Raw genomic sequence first — 20,390 nt, 5'->3', positions numbered from 1 at the left:
ATATATATATATATATATATATATACACTCACCTAAAGGATTATTAGGAACACCTGTTCAATTTCTCATTAATGCAATTATCTAATCAACCAATCACATGGCAGTTGCTTCAATGCATTTAGGGGTGTGGTCCTGGTCAAGACAATCTCCTGAACTCCAAACTCAATGTCTGAATGGGAAAGAAAGGTGATTTAAGCAATTTTGAGCGTGGCATGGTTGTTGGTGCCAGGCGGGCCGGTCTGAGTATTTCACAATCTGCTCAGTTACTGGGATTTTCACGCACAACCATTTCTAGGGTTTACAAAGAATGGTGTGAAAAGGGAAAAACATCCAGTATGCGGCAGTCCTGTGGGCGAAAATGCCTTGTTGATGCTAGAGGTCAGAGGAGAATGGGCCGACTGATTCAAGCTGATAGAAGAGCAACTTTGACTGAAATAACCACTCGTTACAACCGAGGTATGCAGCAAAGCATTTGTGAAGCCACAACACGTACAACCTTGAGGTGGATGGGCTACAACAGCAGAAGACCCCACCGGGTACCACTCATCTCCACTACAAATAGGAAAAAGAGGCTACAATTTGCACAAGCTCACCAAAATTGGACAGTTGAAGACTGGAAAAATGTTGCCTGGTCTGATGAGTCTCGATTTCTGTTGAGACATTCAGATGGTAGAGTCAGAATTTGGCATAAACAGAATGAGAACATGGATCCATCATGCCTTGTTACCACTGTGCAGGCTGCTGGTGGTGGTGTAATGGTGTGGGGGATGTTTTCTTTGCACACTTTAGGCCCCTTAGTGCCAATTGGGCATCGTTTAAATGCCACGGCCTACATGAGCATTGTTCCTGACCATGTCCATCCCTTTATGACCACCATGTACCCATCCTCTGATGGCTACTTCCAGCAGGATAATGCACCATGTCACAAAGGTCGAATCATTTCAAATTGGTTTCTTGAACATGATAATGAGTTCACTGTACTAAACTGGCCCCCACAGTCACCAGATCTCAACCCAATAGAGCATCTTTGGGATGTGGTGGAACGGGAGCTTCGTGCCCTGGATGTGCATCCCACAAATCTCCATCAACTGCAAGATGCTATCCTATCAATATGGGCCAACATTTCTAAAGAATGCTTTCAGCACCTTGTTGAATCAATGCCACGTAGAATTAAGGCAGTTCTGAAGGCGAAAGGGGGTCAAACACAGTATTAGTATGGTGTTCCTAATAATCCTTTAGGTGAGTGTATATATATATATATATATTTAATGATCTGGTTAATATTGACATTTTAAATCAATGATTGGTCTAAATAAGTAATTATAGGCTCTTCTGGATTGAAAACTAGAAGGCCCTGTAGCGCATGTTGTAAGGTAATGAGAAACATTTATCAAGTTTTTTATTCAACCAGGGCTTAGTAATGTATTTTAAAATATACACCTTCTACATAAGATTTAAACCTCTGAAATACATGGGGCCTGCTTAGAACTGAGGTTGAGACACTGGTCTAGCTCATGCAGACTGCAACAGAAATGTTGTTCCATTAACTCCTAGTACTAGTGTTTGAACAATATCCAATTAGTAACTTCCACAATCACCACTGCTACTATTACTTCTACTACTACTCATAATAATAATAATAATAATAATAATAATAATAATAATAATAATAATAATAATAATAATAATAATTTAATAGAAGCTTAATTATAAACCCTTTGGGGGCATATTGATATTTACAGTGTCTAAGTATATTGTCACTCATTTATGTTATTGTACCTAAAAGTCTTTCATGTGCAGTGAACAAGCCGTTTGTCTAGGGGCAGGGTCATTTGAATTGAGCACATTTTTGAGTAAGATAATCAAATAAATGAACAGTGAATTGTGTCCAAATATATTTGAACACACCGGCTTATTGATCTGTGAATGAATAACACCTAAATCTGACCAGGGACACATGAGCACAATGTGTATAGAGTACAGTACTCATTGTTGTTGCAAAAAGACTGGTCATTTTATTTATTTAATTATTTGTTTGTTTATTTTTGTATTTGTTTATTTATTTGCTGATGCACTTGTCCAGGGCGACCTACAGTTTACACAAGAAACAGTATAAAGCATTACAAACGTGTATTAATACAATCAGTACAATATACATTAAGCCTACATCCTAGTACAATGAAGTAACAAGTGCAGCCAGGAGATTAGGCTGCTGTATTACAGGTAAAGCAGAGAGGAGGTCAAATGAGTCTTGTGGCGCAGGAGGACTGGAGAGGTCTGCAGGGAGTGTAAGGAGAGATGAGGTTCTGCAATGTAGACAATGGTAGGTAAGATTTAAAGTCTTGAACTTGAGATCGGGAGCCAGTGATTGGAGCAGAGTAGTGGAGTGCCGTGTACAAAGAGAGAACAGAGAAGAACAGAGGAGCAGAAGAATTCTGGATGAGCTGGAGCAGCGGGTATCAGTTGCAGGAAGACCAGCCAGGAGGGACCTTTCCAATGAAGCCACAGGTTGTCTGATTACCCATTAGCACACATGACCTCTTGCAGGACTCAGGGAAGCACCCATGAGTAAGGAAGCTGTACCGTACTATTGCTGGCCAGAAAAGTGGCCTGAATGTGTTTTATTGTTATGAAAAAGAATGGATTTGGCAAAAAACAGCTGTACTCCTTCAGCTGCTGTATGGGTGTCTGACCTTCTCTCCCGACCCCATCCTGATCAGTTTAACTTCACTAATGAGATTCTCAGTGCTCTAGGGACCCTTCAAACACCATGATCACTGATTAAAAGGACTGAAACTCATCTTTGGGACCATTAACCATTAAACTTGATGTGAGCCTGTCAATGAATTACTGTGTATCACTTATTTGTTAACCGACTGTTAACAATTTGCAGGAGTAACAAGTGTGTTGTACCTTGAGATATCAAAGCATGCCCAGAGAGACTCCCCTGTAATGTAGTGAAGTGTCTAGTATCTAAGACTTCATATTCAAGCTGATAATAATATGTGGACCAACAACAAGCACCAAGCAAATCAGACACAGTCAGTAACATCTGGTAGCTTATCGTGACGCTTCTTGTAGGGTGTGACACAGACCACCCCAAAGTATCCTATTTATCCCACAGGTGTGGAAATACTAAGACCACAGTCAAACACAAGAACATTTCTGAAAGGGTCCAAAGCTCTGAAACCTTTTGCAGCAAATACATTACATCTTATTATTTATAAGGCATGGATATTTTAGCACAATACATGAGTGAGGATACTGTTTTTTTTTCTTTAGGAGATTGTTCAGTCCTTTATTTAGTAAAGAAGATACTATTCTGGATTATTTCTCCCTTTTTTTACAAATGCAAATTAAGATTTCTAGTTGACCAAAGAAAGTTTGTCAAGAACTGGGCGAGCTTTGTGTTGAGAAAGCGACAGTTAAGCATGTTGGGTGAACATTTGTGGTGTTGGACTGGAAATCTACATCCTACAGAGGAGGAGACTCTATCAGGACAGAAGTTCAAATCCACTGTTACATTCAATAGAAGTTAAAGACACTGTTGTTGAGCTATGAACACTGAGGACATTGTAATGAAGCATCCAAAGATTTTAATTGAATTATTTAAATACATATTCAATCCAAACACCCCTCCCCTAACAGAGACAGCACCACCTTGTGAAACAGGAGAGCGGGCCTGAAGGCAAATTACGGACATAACCGTTATATTCTGTTTTCAAGAGCAAGGATAAAACTTCCCTCAGGAATCTGTGTGTATATGTGGTTGTCCACGCCAATCAGAATGAATGTACACTTTGTTCTGAGTGAGTAGAGGATTGTCTGAAAGAACCTCACTGAACCATCTTTGACCTCTTTAATCTAAAGAGATTTATATAAAAAAAACAACAACAAAGAAACATATTTTTGGAAAAGAAAAACACCTGCCTCCTGTCCTCTACAGTGTTGTTCGTTTCTGTATATAAGAAAACAAAATTATTATTTTTTTTAGTTAAAATTAAAACAGTATGTTTAAATGTTAAAAGAATGTGAAAAAGAATGCATTCATATTATCTACTAAAATCACTGCTTCCAGTTCATACAGTGAAATATGTTTCCCTGAGCCTGTGATCAGTATATGAATCCCTGGCGAAGGCGCTGTGCGTACCGTCATTCACTTCCACACCTTTGCTGCCCCCTTCTGGACATAAAAGGAATATAAATCTTCATTAGAATTTTATGTATTATTATTATTATTATTATTATTATTATTATTATTATTATTATTATTATTTAATAGATTATTGATTTATATCAATAGCTGTTTGTCAGCAGTCCTTGTATCCATTATTAATACATTTGTATGAACCTCATTCAAATTTTCTTTTCTTTTGTTCCAAGCTTTACAAATCGTGTTTGAATGTTTTTCTCACACATTTAGAACATTATTTTTGTATTTTTTTTTAAATGTTTTGAATTGTATCCAGTTTGGGTACATGGTGGTCATAAAGGGATGGAAATGGTCAGAAACAATGCTCAGGTAGGCCGTGGCATTTAAACGATGCCCAATTGGCACTAAGGGGCCTAAAGTGTGCCAAGAAAACATCCCCCACACCATTACACCACCACCACCAGCCTGCACAGTGGTAACAAGGCATGATGGATCCATGTTCTCATTCTGTTTACGCCAAATTCTGACTCTACCATCTGAATGTCTCAACAGAAATCGAGACTCATCAGACCAGGCAACATTTTTCCAGTCTTCAACTGTCCAATTTTGGTGAGCTTGTGCAAATTGTAGCCTCTTTTTCCTATTTGTAGTGGAGATGAGTGGTACCCGGTGGGGTCTTCTGCTGTTGTAGCCCATCCGCCTCAAGGTTGTACGTGTTGTGGCTTCACAAATGCTTTGCTGCATACCTCGGTTGTAACGAGTGGTTATTTCAGTCAAAGTTGCTCTTCTATCAGCTTGAATCAGTCGGCCCATTCTCCTCTGACCTCTAGCATCAACAAGGCATTTTAGCCCACAGGACTGCCGCATACTGGATGTTTTTCCCTTTTCACACCATTCTTTGTAAACCCTAGAAATGGTTGTGCGTGAAAATCCCAGTAACTGAGCAGATTGTGAAATACTCAGACCGGCCCGTCTGGCACCAACAACCATGCCACGCTCAAAATTGCTTAAATCACCTTTCTTTCCCATTCAGACATTGAGTTTGGAGTTCAGGAGATTGTCTTGACCAGGACCACACCCCTAAATGCATTGAAGCAACTGCCATGTGATTGGTTGGTTAGATAATTGCATTAATGAGAAATTGAACAGGTGTTCCTAATAATCCTTTAGGTGAGTCTATATTTGTTCAGACTGTACTTTTAATGTAAGAGCTTATTCTCCTGTGCTGTTCAGCACTCATGTAATTTTGCACTTTATCTAACTATGCTATAGTGTACTCCTGCTTACTTATACAGTGTTCCCTTTCACTCATAGCTAGGACTCCACTGCATCATGTTTGCACTTACTACCTCTTGAACTGTGATGTATGCTTTGTATTTTATATGGATTGTACTTCTGCACTTTTAAATTTCTTAAATTGTGCTTTGTATTGATTTGTATTATTGCACTTTTGTAATGCTTGTGTAATCTCTGCCCTGGATAAGGGCGACTGGCAATCAATCAATCAATCAATCAATCAATCAATCAATACATAAAACGCTGTGCACATGTGCATTCTCCTACTGGTTGTTAATGATCAATCTGACACTATATTTTAAAGCTATTGTAGAATTATTAGTTGGAACACACATTTCAAATGTAAAGTGAGCATTTTGGTCGGTAATTGAAAAATGTACAACTTAAACTGGTTTATTTGATCTTTTTTTTTTCATTAATGCTTTTCAGTTGGAAAACTGGGATATGTGGTATAATGGCGCCCCCTTGTGGAAATGTAATTTCATTCAAGAAAGGGTCGGTCCTCCGTCGCCATACAAAAAGCATATTAAAAGCAACTATAAACTGCAAACGTGTGTACCTAAATGAACGACGATAAAGGAGAAGAAGAACGAAATACATATTTTTGAATGGTCCGTCACGTTTACCTTTGATAGTATTACTTTTCGTGCAGGCCAATCACAATGACAAGAATCCAGTTAGACTCTACAGGCATGTAACCATATCCTTACATCACAGTAGAAATTCATAGCAGGAGATGAACAGCAGAGGGAGCTGTTTTATTTTGTTTAGAATACAAAAAGTGATTGAACAAACTTTAACTTTCTAACTATGAATTTTATGATTCATTTTCAGTAGTGCCAGAATGTGACTTTCTACATTCAGTTTTCCTTGTTTTGTACAGTTGATATGAACAAACCCATCCATACTCACTGTGCTTTGCAAATTTTGGTTTATAATTGATAACACTGAATGTTCTTTTATATTATTATTTACTGACAGCTGTAATAACAGCAGCAACAACAAAAACAATCATAAATTGAAGAACAAAATAGTACAAGAATAATAATCATAATCCTCACCATCATCGTCAGCACAGCAGCAATGGCACTCAAATGTCCAGGCAATATTTATACAGGAATTAGAAATACAAATATTGCACAGAGGATTTCAAGATGCCATCATACAATGAAACACAGTCAGCCCTTCAGTCATGACATAGCAACTTGACAGTAAATGTATAAACATCTCTGCATCAATGATCCATTTTCAATTGCTGCGTCCTCCAGTACAGGGTCAGGTGAGATGGACACAGACACAGGGCGCAAAGCAGTGTAAACCTTGGATGGCACCCCAGTCCATTGCAAGGCAGAACATAACACTCACACACACACACACACGACAATTTATATTCGGCAATCAACCTAAGCAGCATGTCTCTGGGACGCATTCAACAAAAACCCACAATGAAGCCGGGGGGAACACGCAAACTCCACGCAGCCAGAATCGAATGTGGTTCTACAAATCCCAGGTGAGCAAATGTAGAACAAGATTAAGAATCCCTCTTAAAATGCAGAAAGTTTCACAAAAACATATCTTTAAATATACATATATATTATTGCTGATCTGATACAAAATATAAATTGTGGACAATTATTTCATTACTTTGTATACACTTGTATAAATTAAATTACATAAACAAGTAAGAACAATAGTATTTGTACTGGTTAAGCGTCTACAAATGTTGAATATTAATACAATATAATTTTATATTGCTTAATCAGAAAACAATGTATTTCTTGGGGGGAAATGGAAAGCTTTACAACCATAGTACCCTCTGTCACATTGCAAAGTCACACATACAGGAATAGTATTATATATACATCATATTCCCTACCAACCCAAACCTTTACTTTCTTAATTTTCCAGTATGTCTTGTAACACCCTTTTCACCCTGTTGTTGTTCTTTTATTTCCACAACAACATAATGGATAAGATTGAAAGTGCACTGTGATTTTCACCATTGTGGTCAGATCTCTCTCTCTCTCTCTCTCTCTCTCTCAAGCTGGGTTGATCCACTCAGAGCTGAATTCTATTAACACATACAGAAGAGGACATTGACCATATCTCAGTATTAAAATGCTAAAAAGGAGACTCACATGACACCTCTTAAAGCCTGCCTTACCCTATATGACTTGTTGAAATAACTGTCTGACTGGAACGACCTTCAGGTGAAAATGGAAGAACTCCATATCTGAACGGCAGCTCTATTCCTCTGGCAAATGTTTTGATCTATTTGATGGACCCCAGAAGGTGACACATTATAATGGAGTTTAAATCGTGTGAATACATTTGCTGAATTGTGGGAAAGGATAGTCTGATACAGTTTGAGATCTGAAAGATTGCTGACAGAGCCACCACATACTGTCAGCTAGAATGTATGCGTCTAGGTCATTTTTTCTTTTTGAACTGTCAAGACTAAAACAGCTGATGGACCCAGACTTGTGTTAATGAAACCATGTGTGTTTGATAGTATACAGGAGTAGTAATGGTATCCAGTCAGCAGTAACAATGGAGCCACCTCTTATAGTACATTGTCTGTTTCACCATGGTGTCTTGGCATCTGTGACAGAATAGGAATATGTAGGATGTTGGTTTGTACCTAGGGGTACAAGAGAGACGGCTTTGTGTTGGTGTCTGTGCACAGTGACTATTTAACTAACTGGGCTGGTGTGCAGCTCAGGGGCCGGAGATCCACAAACTCTAGCAATAGAAAGTGACATTTCTTGCCACAAGCAGCAATCTGGTCTTTGAGTTCCTGCCACAGTGATAGCTTTACCAGTTCAGACACCAAACCTCCGGCAACTCTGCATTAATGTTCGGTTCGTTTGTCACACCACTTCAATGAGGTCTTCCTCCCCTTCTTTTGCTTGTCCTTCATCTTCCTCATCTGTTAATCCATCGTGTTCCACCGACGAGCCCAGGGGAGTGGCACCTAGCTGAGGTGTTTTGGTTTTCTTCTGGTCATGGCTCTGCTTCCTCCATTTGATCCTTCTGTTTTGAAACCAGACTTTCACCTGAAATGAACAGTTTAAATAGTATATGACAACAAGCCTTAGGTGCTGAATGTTTTGTAGAACTCAGATGTTCATAAAATAGCAATGCTTACCTTTACCTTTATGTTGCCTTTCAAGTAAAAATTGTCTACAAGGTTGTATGTTGCATTGCGCATTTTATCTTCTTTTAGACATCTTAATTAAAGTGAGTAGAGTCTCTGCTGCAGAATATTGAACCCTAACGATCCATATAAAAGCTAACAAAGCTTGCCCTCATGCAGAGTTATATAACATATAAAAAACACTTTTACCTGCTTATAATTACCTTTACACTGACCTGCTAACGTCTTGTTTTATAACATGGAATTTGTCATGGCTTGCCTTAGCTGCCTGGTCTTATACTGGTGACAGATCTCCTCCAAGGCCATTAAAAAACTAGTGAGCACTACTAGCAGGACCCACCACAGTTTGGCGTGCATACATGCTGCCCTTTGTTTGACTAGCTAAAGACTTCCGACGCCTTCTATGGAACTGGCAAACAAACGAACTAGGCCTGCCCTGCTGCCAAGCTCACAGCTCAGTGGCACACCGCAGGATATCGCAGGACTGTGACTGCTGGTGCGATTCTGTCAGCGGCCGAGCAATCCCGGTCAAGCAGGGTTTTTACGTCACCTAACTGAGGGTGACCGACAAAGAGAGGATGAGGTCTAAGCAGAGCCCTCGGCTACATGCCAAGATTTTGATTTGACTATAAATTGGGGCGTATTTGGTTATTAGAGTGTGTTTGGAATAGAAAACTGTGAGTGAGCGCTTGGTGTTCCTCACCTGTGTCTCGGACAGGTTGAGCATCAGGGCCAGGTGCACGCGCTCAGTGCCCACCATGTACTGCTGTTTGATGAACTCCCGCTCCAATCTGTCCAGCTGCTCAGGGGTGAACACGGTCCTCACACGCTTCATCCGCCTGGCGCTCGGCCGCCACTGTGGAGAGACACCTGGCCGACACAGACACAGCACTGTCAGTGCACCGCAGAATCAAACCCGAGTCCCTCACTCCCAAAATGAATTCATTATGAAATCAAAAATACAACACAAATGCAAATACTGGATGATGCATTGAACACTGCTGCAGGCGAGAGAAATTGAAACATCCCAGCTGATTGAACTGAACTTCGGCTTAGACAGGATATGTGTCAAGACATGATGATAATTGAAAATACATTTTTTTTCTCTAATGTAAAATACAATAACTAAATTTAAACCGAACCTAACTAAAGTGTAACCTTCTTATCTGATTAGATTTTGCAGAAGAATTCATTCTAAGATAAGTTGAAATCTTAAGCACGGTCATGTGTTTCATAGACAGACAGATAGATGGAAAAATTGCAAAATACATGAATAACCTATACAAATTAAATTATGCAGTAAGTTTAATTTATAAACAAATAATGTAATGTTAGGCAACTAAGGCTCCTCAAATAGCCCCATCATTGACTGAAGTACATTGGCCTATATATAAACAAGTAACATGTAACTTCACCCCATCAGGATATCTTTGTAGCTCAATCCTTAATGTTTAAATTGATATTTAGCCCATCAAATTAGTAGTAGATGGCAAACACAGCACTTAAAATAAAAACAGTTAATTAAGTGGTAAAAACCTGTACTCTTAGAAACATCACTAGGGAATGCATATGACTTCTGTTTTCACTTAAAGTGTAGCAAGCAACATATGTAAATGAAGTGTATGAAAATGTAACAAGATCATATAACTTGATAAAGCAAACATAAAGTCAATAATTAGGTCAGACAGGAATTATTTCAGAAGCAAGAAACCGTGGGTTTATAAATGCTATCAGTGTGATCTCACATCTGGTTCAGATGTGGTTTAAGTATCAGATCACATAGCTCTGTTCTTGTTCAATCATGATCATATTTTTTTCCACTCGATAGTTCAATTTCTAATTTTAAACAACCCAATAGTTTTAGTCATTTTGTTCGGTTTGATACTAACATTTAATTGAAATATTTAATATATTGATAAAATACAAACTTAATTACTTCAAAATAATTACAATAAATAAATGCCTATTAATTCTGCATTCATAAAATCAAACTACATAATTGTATATATATATATATATATATATATATATATATATATATATATATATATATATATATTATACACTCCCTACCTCTCTGAATATGCCCATGGTGGCACTGTTCATACACGCATGTTCTCTGGGCTCCGAGGCTCGGGGGGCAGCACTCCTGACCGGCCGTGTCACACCCACTGCACAGCACCCCGGCCGGGAAGGGAAGGTAACCCACGGAGAGGGGGTGCGACACCGCGGTGCCCCAGCTCTGCCACCCCGGCATGCCGAGAGAGAGGTGCTCCCCTGCGGCGCCCCTCCGCCGGCCGCCAGGGTCAGCTCTGCTCAAGAGAGAGTCAATGCTGAACAACACTTTCTGGGTCGCTGGGGCGTCGGGCATCTTCAGGACGTGGCTGGCAGGTCTCTTTAAAAAGCAGTCACTTGGCACCGGGTCGTGCAGCATTTTGTTTCAGACCAGCTGAGATCTCCTTAGATGTGTGGATATATATATATATATATATATATGTCAATGTAATCGATGCAAAGTAACACATGCATATGATTTAAGTTGTTCTTTTGTTCTGGCCCACGTTTGGCGAAAGTAGATTGTAGTTAAGTCGAGCTGCAGTTGCTTTACTGGGAGAAGTGATGGTTTCAGTGGGGAGCTGTGGGGTTTTATGAGCGCTGGGCTGCCGGCACAGCAGACCCACATTGACATGCACAGCACCAGGGGACCGGAGTGGAAAAGGGAAATGACTCCCACGAACACCCCCACCGTCTGAGTGACGACAAACAACAGGATGGGTTTTCGCTGTGCGGTTAAACGAGAAAGTAGAACTTTTTTCCACATTCAAGTTCAGTTTTCTGACAATTTCTAGTAGATATTTTATTATGATGATCATTATTAGTACTACTACTAGTAGCCTAGAAGTAGTAGAAGTATAGGCTAATAGTAGTCTATTATTTTCTTAGCCAGTTTTGCGGCTATAACTAGCTAATATAAAATGATAGTATACGTTTAATTAATCAACACAAATCAGATCTTTATCAAACTATAAGTAAAAGCAAATAACAACAACTATATGATGAATAGCTCTTTCAAAAAATTATTTTCTACAATAGTAACGACTTATTTATTTTAATTAGTTGTTTCACAGTAAATTATTATTATTATTATTATTATTATTATTATTATTATTATTATTATTATTATTATTCATTCAGTTTGATTACCTAATCAAGGTTATCCTTCATCCGCTTTTCACTGTGTGAATGAATGCTTGTATAAATCCAAATGGCCTTTTCTGTATTTTTAAATAAATGCATCATTTTTGATGATGATGATGATAATAATATATATATCAATAGGGCAGTGGAGGTCAATGCCAAGGGCCATAATACAATTGTTTTATTTATTTTGTGATTTGTATTCAGTTAGATGTTTTAATCCTATTTCTCCGCTCGTAAGAAAGCAGTATTCGTGTTTCTCGTCAGTAAGGACAAGTGACAGCACTTGGCCTATATTAATCAATGAACTAATGGACCATTTTGTTTCTCGTTATCTCTGTGTGTTCAGCTAATCTATCCCACTTAAAAACCTGGAAAATTTCACCCCATCATAACGAGATGGGAAAAGTAGCACTTTCCTGATTTTGTGCCACCCTCATGAGAAACCGAAAAGTGGTCGTCACCTGCAGACCCCACGTTTCCACACCATCTCCTTCCTCTGTCATCCTCATTGCTCCTCATCCGTCAGTGACCTGCTGAACACACCACCTGTTTGAACTGGAGAAGCCCAGGATTTGAATCAAAAAGCCTAATAATAATAATAATAATAATAATAATAATAATAATAATAATAATAATAATAATAATAACCATCATCAACTGTACACAGTAAATAATAATTTAGGCTGTAGTGTATTAACGCTAAGCAAGTTTTAAAGTGGACCATAGTGTTTTGCATCTTAACACATTGTTTTCATAATGTTCAATTGCATAGTTCTTGATCATGGTTTGACGAATGATCAATGGTAAACACTAAAAGGTGATTAAACAGTGTTCCTGAAGTGTGAAAAAGCAGGTTTTTAGTATTTAGTAGCCACTCAGTTATTCCCACATAAGCATTTTATATATATATACTATACATATTTATACTAAGTTTAACATGCATGTACATAAAAACAAAATGTAAAGCACTGTTTCAGAACTATTTAAATAAATCGTTAAATATATATTTATTTACCGATAAATACATTTAAAACCGTCTTTTGCGCGGTGTATACGGGAGAGGATTGAACGACCCTTTTGAATTCTTCAAGTTGGAGGAACAAACCTATTTCCTGAAAACAGGCCTCCTTAAAAGTGGTCTGTGGAGATCTTCATTACCATTAAAGGGCCGTTATAAATGGGAGATGACATTGCGGTTCATTTTATCCACCTTGTCCCGCGTTAGATGTCATTGTACCCTCCATCTTAAACTTTTTTGCAAAGAGACAAAAGCCCAAGGCCACTTCAAACGATTCTAATAGATGTTAATGACTATTAGATAAAGTGCAAGCCCTTGGTCCACAAATAAAATGCAAAAGGGGGAATTTACAATAGCCTACCCTAAACCTTCCAAGACTCAAATGAACTACATTAGTGATGTTCTTTTTCCCCCCCTTTTTTTTGTAAAAGACTGATGCACAGCGGTGACCACATGCAGGTTTTTAACGCGTTTGCTCCATGAGAATTTTCACACCTAGCTTTTCTAAGGACACAATAGGTCCGAATTTCCATTTGATTCGTGCACGGATTCATGTTGCTCCAGATGCTAAAAAGATGCGGCGGAAATCTCTTTTCTCACTCTGTCACAAAGATAGAGGCCAGCTTTAATTGTGGAAGAGGCTCGACTGCTTTGGGTCAATACTTTGGAACTGATGAATACATGGGGAGGATTTCACGTGTCCCTATAAAATACACGATATGTTGTCTAGTCCTCTAAGTACAGAGAATAAATAAATAAAACAATATTTTGAATACAGTTACAAGGTGAATGGATAGGTCAAATGTATATGCCTAGATCCACACATACGTCTTCAACATTTCGATTTACAACTCATAACTTATAAATAATGATCATGTTCATGAGGGGGAAAATGTATCACGGAGGTTTACAAGTATCAGTCCTTCAAGTAGAGCAGGACTACTACTACACTACTACTTACTACTGCTACTACTACTACTACTACTAGCCTACTATTAATAATAGATCAAATAGAATGATGAACCCATAAAAAGTCAATTTAAAATCTAAAACAAGTACTTTGTTCTCATACAGTCAGGTACATGTTATAGGTTGGTGTGAGTAGATTTACAAATTATGTTCTTCTGTCTAACCCCTGCACGACAATTACTTAGTCATTAATCTGCCTAATAATAAGCAATTCTTTTAGCATCATTAAACGGAGTGGTAGCAACACTTACAATATGCCCCTGCAGTAGCACCGAAGGAGCAAAGCACCGCAGATGATGAGGTGTCAATATGATGGCCAAGCGTTAACCAAGCGTCATTACCGCTAAATCAGAGCCACGAAACACAGTGATTTCAGGGCTGAGAGCTTGTATTGGTTGTATGTAGTCTGTTTCACAGCCTGGTGTGCAAAGTCACAGTTCTGTATTGAGAAGCAGGCCATCCTCACAGACCTATCTCAGCTGGAGACCTACTGCCCATATTACTGCTTCAACTGTAGCCTACCCTGCATGGATTACAGATTATTAACAATAATAAAGCAGAAGTATTCATTTAAATGCAAAGTTGCCTAACCCAAATTGTATACTTGAGATGGTTTTCAGAACTGGCCTATTTTCTTTTTGATCCAGGTGGGTATTTGAAATGAATGCCCACCCACAGCATACTACTTAATTCAATATTTACTTTTGATTGATATGCACACATTTTGTAATGGATTTAGCTACTTGTCTCTTCTTCTTCTTCTTCTTCTTCTTCTTCTTCTTCTTCTTCTTCTTCTTCTTCTTCTTCTTAACGACGACATATTAGATGCATTAGTTGGTATTAGCTTTCTGAATTTTTAAAGCTAGAGTTTCGTATGTAAAATAATGATATTCAGAGAGGGAAACTGGCGGCAACTGGGTACATTTTGTGCATCTAAACATTGCCGCAATAGCAAATACTTTTTAGAAAAATTTTACGCGATGTTAATAAATAAGTTCAGATCATGAAATCTAACAAATTATTAAGACAGTAATAGAGCGTGACTAGCTTATTACCGCAGGCATGTGTTTAATTACCCCTTTCTTTCTGCTAAAGTGTTGTCTGTGCTAATTGGGATGATGGCATTGGGCACACAGGACCCTGCTCTACGTTCCCAGGCCGCCCGCCCCGAGGGCACACATATCCCCCCACAATGGGATTACAGCTGGCAGGAGAAAAGCCGCCCTGATCACATCAGAAACGGTTCCGGGGTTTATCCGTCTTGTCACACAGGCACATACATGGCATCGGTATGGCCTTAATTACCTTTCTGACTGATAGAAATAAGAAGACCTCGTGCTTCTGCTTACTCATTAAAACCGCATGCCGCTTCAAGTTGCTTTGTTAGAGTTTTTCTTTCTTTCTTTTCTTATGTGCTACCACACTTTTTCTTTACAAACTGATTTGCGCCTAAGGTTTTGGCAGCCTGTCTTGAATTCAATGCTCACCTCACCTCAATGTCCTTGTCCAGTGAAGAAGGTGATCACAAGCCTGTGTGTGTGTGGATATGAAAGGCATAACAATCTGTGATAAAATAACATCACTTCAAACGTGTATGTGGAAAAAAAATAGGCCTGCAGATTGTCATTAGAGAATAAACTTTGTCAGGATTAAGTTGTACTCTAAAGACATCCTATTCTATTCTCCACAGACCATAACATACAGGATCCATTGAGCATTCATTTATAAAATGCTTACACTGGTGCTAAATCAACAGCTGTATTTACTCATACTAATTTTAGTTTGCAAAAGCAATATATTATATTGTTTATCAATGGGTGTTTGTTTTTCATCTTTTAAGAAAGGAATGGTAGACTTACACCATGACATGCAAATGGAGTCACCGCAGCATAATAACAGAAGATTATAAGAACATCTCCCTTTTAATATATATATCAACCTCAGATGTTCCTCCATGTCATTTCTTGAAGGAAGCTAGAGAATCAGCTTTGTCTGCATTGCTGGACAGTTTCTGTTAACTGTCTGTGTAGAAGAAGTAGCACCTGTTGTCAACCACAAACACTCATAATTAAACATGCTGGCTGTGATCTCTGGTCTTTGGTAGTTATTTGGGTTATCCATCACATTCAGGATTTTACATTTCAAAATGAATTCCCCTCACGGTGGCTTCTGTTCAAGACTAAAGAGATTGAGTTCCATTTACCAGTCCACATATGACGGTCTTTCTTAGACCAAGTATAATTAATCTAGCTGATTTTCACTGAACTCTCCAGGTTAGCAAAGTCCTTATTGCAGCTTGGTGACCAACAGTGTCTTACTTCAAGTCTCACCTGTTCAGACAGTATTTGTAATATTTCTATCCCACTCATTGACAATACTGCACTATTACTTTATTGTGCTAATATGCTCCCCTCTATCACTCCCTAATGTAATTAAGGTACTTATTCATCCTCTTTTACCAAATTACAGTAACTGTTTCTGTTCTATTGGTCATTTTGCCTGCTCTGAGCCCACTGCATGGAATACAGTTCTCACTATTGCTCTTTGCGTTATACTTAGTTTACTTTAAATAGGACTTATGCTGTATATTGTATTTTATAGCACTGTAATATGTCATGTTTTGGGAAAAAGTAATGATTGTGAGTACTATAAGTCAGGTAACAATATTATTATTATTATAAATGAGGTCCTGATACTGCATTGTATAATTTAATATAACTTATTATATGCTGAATTAAATGTTGCATTTTGTACTACATTAAAGCATTCTGTGAGCTGTTTTAATAATTTATGACATCTTACTGCAGACATACATACATATATACATTCAAAATATTTGCACAGTCTATAATAATAATTAAGTTACTTTACTTGTGATATCTGTCTGATTATCTAGCTGTAGCATGCTTGTTTGTCAGTTTCTTTCTTTCCTTCCTGTCTCTTGGTGTCAGGATGATGAAGCTATTACAAGTCTCAAAACCTAAGATTTTGTTGTGACTTGTCACCAGTGGGGCCCCAGGTCTGAAATAACAATTAGTTCTTCTATTGATGTCATTATCTCTTGATCCGATCCATCTTGCCTTATCTGCCCTGTGGAACGCATTCCTTGTGAAAAGGACATTAAGTTTTAATATAACTCTCTGTGTGCCATGTGGGGAGATCAGAGATGACAGCTTGCTTGCGGTCTGCTGCTTGATGTCTCTATCATGGTAGTGGAGATGTGCTGCTGACCATTTAACCAGATTACACGCCAGGCTAGGGCTGCTGGGATGAGCTGCGCTGACCTCAGGGACCTTTGGCTACAGATATCCCTGCTAATCTGGGTGTTAGAACCAACTTTGCCGTCAGCAGTCTGGCCCTTAGGCAACGGGACAGTCCAACTTGTTTGACCAGCCATAATCTCCTTGGGATCAAATGCAACACAACCAGAGCAAACATTATTAGATCACCTCTAGCTTTGCTTTCACTCCCACATCCACAGGTGGAGATCAGAACAATGTGTATGGTCGGGATCTCTCTCTCTCTCTCTCTCTCTCTCTCTCTCTCTCAATATATATCTCTACTCAATTTTCATACTGTCTAATTACATGGTCTCCCTAATTTATTAGCTCATAACCCAAAATATGTAAGGTACACACCTGCATATAGAAATGCAAATGCATACCTACCACTTTTGTTTTGTCAATATACTGTTAAGTAAAATGTGTTATTCCAGTTTATTTTAACTGGAGCTCGGCTTAAGCATGATTGTGCTTAAGCCCCTGAGACAGACAGAGAAAAGATAACTATATTAGTCACCAGATAATTGCTACATATATTGTACAAATGATGTGATCTAAATACTTAACTGTTTATACTGTATATAAATAAGAAACAGCAGGGTCCTTAGGACTGATCCAGGTGGCATTCATGAGAACATGTAAACCTATTTGTTTCTTAGTGGATGTACAGTCACATAATTTCATCCAACAGTGTCTTTTTATCTTCAGTTTGCAGGCTTTGTTCCACACTCCAACAACTCTTTGTGTAAACAAGTGCTTCTCATTTTCAGTTGACACCATTAACAAAAGTGCCCATCTCAGTTAAAGATTACACATATATATATATATAATACTTTATATTTATATTTAAATTCCACAAATTTGAGTTCCTGTGGCACCATGATCTTTATACCTAAAATATACATTATAGATATATTATAGATAATATAGATGTGTTTATTTTAAAACAAAATCAATCTTCACTGACATTTTCATAAGCAAATACCTAGACCACATAATAATAATAATAATAATAATAATAATAATAATAATAATAATAATAATAATAATAATAATAATAATAATAAAAAAAACTAATTAAACACCTTTACCTTGTCTTTTTTATATTTACAAGTATGTTGTTAGAAAGAGTTTGTTAACTGTGTCAATGGCATAGTCTATTAATTAGCACTTACCTCAATTCCAAATCATTATTTATTGTGGCGGAAGAGAAATGTTGTCCAGGAAACTTTGCACAGCTTCTACGAATGATCAGAAGAGTGGAGGGCAGCAGTGTGGAATAGTGGTTCAGATTCTGGACTCATGAGCAGAGAGTTGAGGCTCCAATCCCAGGTGTGGGATACTGCTGTTGTACCCTTGAACAAGGGTTTACTTAAAATACTGCAGGAAAAACTCTGAATGTACACATATTTTATGTTAATATAATAATGTGATATATACTGGAAAAGTGCTTGTGTTAACACATGTCATAATAATAAGAAAATGTAATGACTGAAGTGTTTGAGATCAGCACATAACTATATAAACGAGTTCCATTATATAAATCCTTTGATGGAGATTTTCACAACATAGTATTTGACGATTGTGAACAATTTTGTGTTCATGAGTATTCAGTCACCCCCAAAAGGTAATCTTTTTAGTGCTGACAATAATACAGCATGATTCGTAACTAAAACAGCTTACTTATTCACTTATTATTCACAATATACTGTTACTGTAATTAGTAATAATGCTAAGTCATCTCTTGTTTCTCTTGTATTATGCTTTCACTATAAGGGGTGCGTCTTTCTTGTACATTCGTCTTTGTTGGGATCATTAACTGAGGAAAACAAATGAAAACCTAACGTTTGTTGTAAGTAGTAATATTTTTTTTGTCAAATGATAAGTAGCCATGAATGGGGTTACACCTACATTATTTGACAGCTCTGAAGTAGCATATTGTCTAGATATAACGCACATGAATCAAGACAAGGATGAAGATTTTATAGCATCTCCATAATATAAAATAATAATAAATATTATGTATACAATATCTATAAATTATAATTTGCGGTAATTCTTTTACCCAAACTGATAACATATGGTACCATAACGTCTGCTTCTTCAACTTATCCTATTCCTCCTCCTCCTCCTCCTCATTATTATTATTATTATTATTATTATTATTATTATTATTATTATTATTATTATTATTATTATTATTATTATTATAGTAATAGGTGGAAAAAGGTCAGGAAAAGGCAAAGCCGTCTGCTCAATCTGAACGGCGCCTGTTGGCGTTTTTTGACCTTTGATTGAATTGGATATAAATAAGCCTGTTATCTGAGGTAATCCAACTTTTACACGTTTATTGCAACCATAAAGACTGGATATTTGAAGGTTAAAATCGCGGTTTAGCCTCTTTCAGATCCAATTGCTACATTAATCCCTGTGGATTACTAATGTATACACCAGACTTTTAATTCTCACCAACATGTAACTAAAACAGTCGGTGTCAGTGAACTGGAATGAGTTGAGGCTTTTTTCAGATAAACTGGACTGGGATACACTTTGGGTGTAATTATACATGTTTTATAAGGTATTTTTAACTGTAGGTATGTTAATTTTGGGCCGAATTAAATCAAAACTTTGACCCACCCGCAAATAGCAAACTACAAACCTGTACATCATAGCGGTTACATTTCTGATTAGGAGAAAGTGGCATCTTACTGAAAATGAAGCCGCAACTGAGTACAGTTCTGTAGTTTTCTGTTAGCAGGTGGGTCAAAGTTTTGATTTAATCCCAGCCTTTGTTCATTGTTAAACCACAGTCATTAAAAGTAGCCTAATATTACTGATACAATTGCAGTGGTTTCGAATAGAAAAATTACTTTGTGTCGACATTTGACTTGGGGAAACAAAAACGCGTCTCCCTAATCATTTTGGTAGCTTGAAATAAAGTTAAGGATCCATGTCTATAAAATTTGCTTCAAAGTATATTTGAAAAACAAATAATCCCTTCCGTCTGCAGAGATAGGTTGATTGTTTAACCCTCTAAATAGTGAGTAGTGAAAAAGGACATTAGGAAGACACGTCAATGTTAATAGTATAACACTATTAGTGTAATTCATTCATAATTTGTTTTCAGTATCAGTACTATTTTTTTATAATCACATTTTAGACACAACCAACCAATTATATATATATTTGTTTGTTTTTTGTTTAACTAAATATATTGTGTATATTAAAAAAGCATGACTTGCTATACAAACTTTATTTGTGGTTTCAGGGTAAAAGAAAAAAAAAAAAACTAGGGAGACAACAATAGGGGGACAC

The 20,390-nt window shown here is 37.5% G+C and overlaps 1 protein-coding gene across 1 annotated transcript; it reads right to left on the bottom strand.

Annotated features, from left to right (window-relative positions):
• Positions 1 to 8,319: 8,319 nt before the first annotated feature.
• LOC136765073 (homeobox protein notochord-like) lies at positions 8,320 to 11,040 on the bottom strand. Its single transcript, XM_066719543.1, has 4 exons — positions 10,680 to 11,040; positions 9,310 to 9,476; positions 9,074 to 9,160; positions 8,320 to 8,505 (listed from the first exon to the last, which is right to left on the bottom strand). Exons 1-4 carry the CDS (start codon positions 11,038 to 11,040, stop codon positions 8,320 to 8,322), a joined length of 801 nt encoding a protein of 266 aa, XP_066575640.1.
• Between the last annotated feature and the right edge of the window lie 9,350 nt (positions 11,041 to 20,390).

This window comes from Amia ocellicauda, chromosome 12 (genome assembly GCF_036373705.1).
Source record: "Amia ocellicauda isolate fAmiCal2 chromosome 12, fAmiCal2.hap1, whole genome shotgun sequence".
Lineage (NCBI taxonomy): Eukaryota > Metazoa > Chordata > Actinopteri > Amiiformes > Amiidae > Amia > Amia ocellicauda.
This window is presented reverse-complemented; position numbering and strand designations above follow the sequence as displayed.

What these genes read in the sequence shown, in the direction of transcription:
- LOC136765073 (XM_066719543.1), bottom strand. Translation starts at nt 11,040, where the DNA reads ATGCTGCACGACCCGGTGCCAAGTGACTGCTTTTTAAAGAGACCTGCC. An exon ending in TCAACCTGTCCGAGACACAG is followed by an intron (nt 9,161 to 9,309) that starts GTGAGGAACACC and finishes GGTCACCCTCAG; the next exon opens with TTAGGTGACGTAAAAACCCT. An exon ending in CAGTCCTGCGATATCCTGCG is followed by an intron (nt 8,506 to 9,073) that starts GTGTGCCACTGA and finishes TGTTCATTTCAG; the next exon opens with GTGAAAGTCTGGTTTCAAAA.